This window comes from Bactrocera latifrons, unplaced genomic scaffold (genome assembly GCF_001853355.1).
Source record: "Bactrocera latifrons isolate USDA-ARS-PBARC rearing strain unplaced genomic scaffold, ASM185335v1 scaffold_52, whole genome shotgun sequence".
Classification (NCBI taxonomy): domain Eukaryota; kingdom Metazoa; phylum Arthropoda; class Insecta; order Diptera; family Tephritidae; genus Bactrocera; species Bactrocera latifrons.
This window is the reverse complement of record NW_017537179.1, coordinates 1,395,222-1,398,486: the sequence shown is the minus strand read 5'-3', so window position 1 is coordinate 1,398,486 and position 3,265 is coordinate 1,395,222. Positions and strand designations below refer to the sequence as shown.

Here is a 3,265-nt window from a genome sequence, read left to right as displayed (position 1 = left end):
GCCTAGCGGTTTCTCTGCAACTTTCTATCGATGTGGAGAAAGATCGTCATGAGTCGTTTTTAGCTTTCCTAACTGCTTTTTTGTATCTTTTCATAATATCTGTATATGGTTGCCAGATTTTTGTTCTAAAACTCCCATTAAAAGCTTTCCTTAGTTGTGTTCTCAAATTCTTGAGTTCACTGTTCCACCAAGAAAGAGACTTTCTCTTTTTCAAAACTGTTAGCGAAGTGAATTTATTGAAAGTTGTTGTTAAGATTTTTTCCACCTTCTCTACTTCTGAATCTAGTTCCTTTTCAAGACATTTTGTTGCTGTACTGGTAAATTTTTCCCACCTGTTTTTTTTGGGTTCGGATATGGGAGAGGAGCACTGTATCTATCGCGGATGCTGAAAAGTATCCAGGAGTGATCCGACATGGAAGGCTCATCGGATACCCTCCAGTTATCCACAACGAGACTGACTGTGTATGTTGATAGCGTGAGGTCTAGCACTTCCTCCAACCGCGGAAACCTATCAGAGCTTGGGAAAATAAAGGTTTGCTTATCGCCCTTGTTGCATATACTTAGATTACTATTCAGAACATACTGCAAGAGTGACTCACCTCTGGTGTTGGTCTTCGTCATGGGCCAAGAGACCAAGAAGAAGGGCTTTTCCTTCTCTTCCACCTTCACCAATGTGATATCTGCGGTGCTATAATTAGAAAAAATAACTGCATTTATACTTCTATTGATAAGAATGAATGCCCTTGTTTTTCCTTTGTTCCATGTATAAAAAATTTTATAGTTGCTGCTGTTTAGCCCTTTAATGGTGTCTTCATTAGCCCAGGACTCTTGTACTAGGCTGATGTCGATGCCCTCCTCGTTCATGAGGGTTGGTTTATCTGCACGCATCTTATGTTATTGGTCATCTCGGGTTTCTTCGATTTCTTAGCAATTGGCTGGCATCGTCAACCTCTTCCGTGTCGTCTTCGTCAGCCACTTTGTCGCCTTGGAAGATTTTTAACCTGGCCTTGCGAATTCCGAAGCTGATTTTATAGTCAGTCTTCTTGAGAGCCTCAATGAAAATGGCCACCAGTATTGGTTTACTTTCTTTTTTCGGTTTTTCCTCCTCGATCGGCTGCCGCTCATCTATACCAGGTATAGATTTGTTCTGCTCAGGAGTTTTTCGCGTAGCTCCTCTACAGGGGGTAGCCAAATGAGAGCCGAGGTCTTCTCACAATGTCCTTGGCGGGTATAAGCCTCAATTGGAGGCCTACAAAGGCCTTGCTGATTTTAGTAACACTACCCGTCAGGAAATCTAGCGAGGCCTGGTCCGCGCACTTGATGACCCTGTAGTTCCTGAGGGTCTCAGAGAAGTCAAACTCTGGGTGAGGATCCGCAAAATTGTCGAGTACAAATCTTAGCACCATACTCGACAATTTGACGTCGATCTCCACCCGTCTTTCCTGTATAGTGCTCGGAGAGGAGGAATTTCCATCTATGATGACCACTTGCACTTGACTTCTGGTACCGATTTTTCCTCAGTTGACTCTGGGTTTCTGCGCTTCAATTTGTTTTCTCCTTTAGCCGCCAGTGCACTTTGATTGGTGCTCATGGCAGCTTTGGAGGTGGACGCTTTTATACCTCCGACGTCGCCCGGCATCGGAGGGTCGATACTTCGAATACTTCGATTAGCTAAGTCGAAAATTCTAAGAGTTTCAACGATATTTACATTTTGGACTAACATTTCATACTGTTATATTTGAACTTGTTTCAATATAAATATTTATTATCTTGGAATGGAAGGTGCGCAATAAGTTAATAGAAATTAAATGAAGCGAAGAAAGAAGGAAAACATTAAAATATATATTAAAAGCGCAAAGAAGAGTCATAATACGAAGTTCCACATTTTTGCACTCTTACATGTGGCGAACATACTCGTATAACATATTTATTTGTACTTAAGTATGTTTTCATACCAATATTCTTCTAAGCTGATACTGATGCACATTGATCCCTATAAAGTCGGCGTAGAGTAAAATCCATATGTCTTTTCATTCATCAGGTGTATGTCCATATATACGGGTATGCATTGTATGTGTAAGTAAGTGCTTGTGTGTGGCTTTCTCCATCATTGACTGCCAATAAAGTTACAAAATGGAAATCACCAACAGCGACAAAGGGAAATCAATTTACGCTTACTTCAAATGCAGGTGACGCGGATACTTTGAACACACGCATATACTATATAAATACATATATATGTATATATATATATACATAGGAACTGTAAATAGGCGCAAAAGGTGGGCGACATCTTCCGCGTTTTCTGTGCCTTGAATAGAAGTGCTCTGCACGAATAAGCGAACGTTTTTTAGCGCCGCCAACGTAATATTTTGGAACTTTGTAGCATAAGTGATTTTGAATTATTGTAAAACGAAATTCAATTATTTGCGACAATTTTCGGAAAGCTTTGTGCATTGTCACACAATATTGGCAGCATACTGTTAAAGGTCGCGCAACCAAAAACCTTCGCAAAATTGATTGGATGAAAGCGGAATGATTTCGAGTAAACGAAATTTAGCGTGCTTTTTAAATAGGAGACGCCACAATTGCGACATCTAGAGGTACGTGGGGGAGAATTTTCATAAATGATTTTGATTATAGAAACATTCGAAAGAAGAAATGACGCAATGAAAAATTAAAATAATGTTATTAGCGTATAACTGAGGAGAATGCTCCCGATAAATGAGAAGATTATCTAATCGAACTTCGTGATATACATAACTGTTTCCGTTCAATAAAACTGAAATAATTTCGATTCCATTTCTCAAAACTTCATAATTTTCTTATTTAAATTGCGGCAAATAGCTTTCAGAGGCGACCTCCATAACTAATAAAAAAAAAACAAGTAAGGAAGGGCTCAGTTCGGGTGTCACCGAACATTTTATACTCTCGCATGATAAAATGATAATCGAGATTTCAGGCGTGGTTGTGAACCGATTTCACCCATATGGGTACATGTCATCAGGGTGTTAAGAAAATATTATATAACGATTTTCATTGAAATCGGTTGAGTACTTTCTGAGATATGGTTTTTGGTCCATAAGTGGGCGACGCCACGCCCATTTTCATGTTTTAAAAAAAGCCTGGATGCAGCTTCCTTCTGACATTTCTTCCGTAAAATTTAGTGTTTCTGACGTTGTTTGTTAGTCGGTTAACGCACTTTTAGTGATTTTCAACATAACCTTTGTATGAGAGGTGGGCGTGGTTTTTATCCGATTTCTTC

General features: G+C 39.5%; 1 protein-coding gene across 1 annotated transcript; it reads right to left on the bottom strand.

Moving 5' to 3' along the window:
* On the bottom strand, positions 1-1,515 carry LOC108974022. Its single transcript, XM_018941593.1, has 2 exons — positions 600-1,515; positions 1-517 (listed from the first exon to the last, which is right to left on the bottom strand). Exons 1-2 carry the CDS (start codon positions 886-888, stop codon positions 483-485), a joined length of 324 nt encoding a protein of 107 aa, XP_018797138.1. The 5' UTR covers positions 889-1,515; the 3' UTR covers positions 1-482.
* Between the last annotated feature and the right edge of the window lie 1,750 nt (positions 1,516-3,265).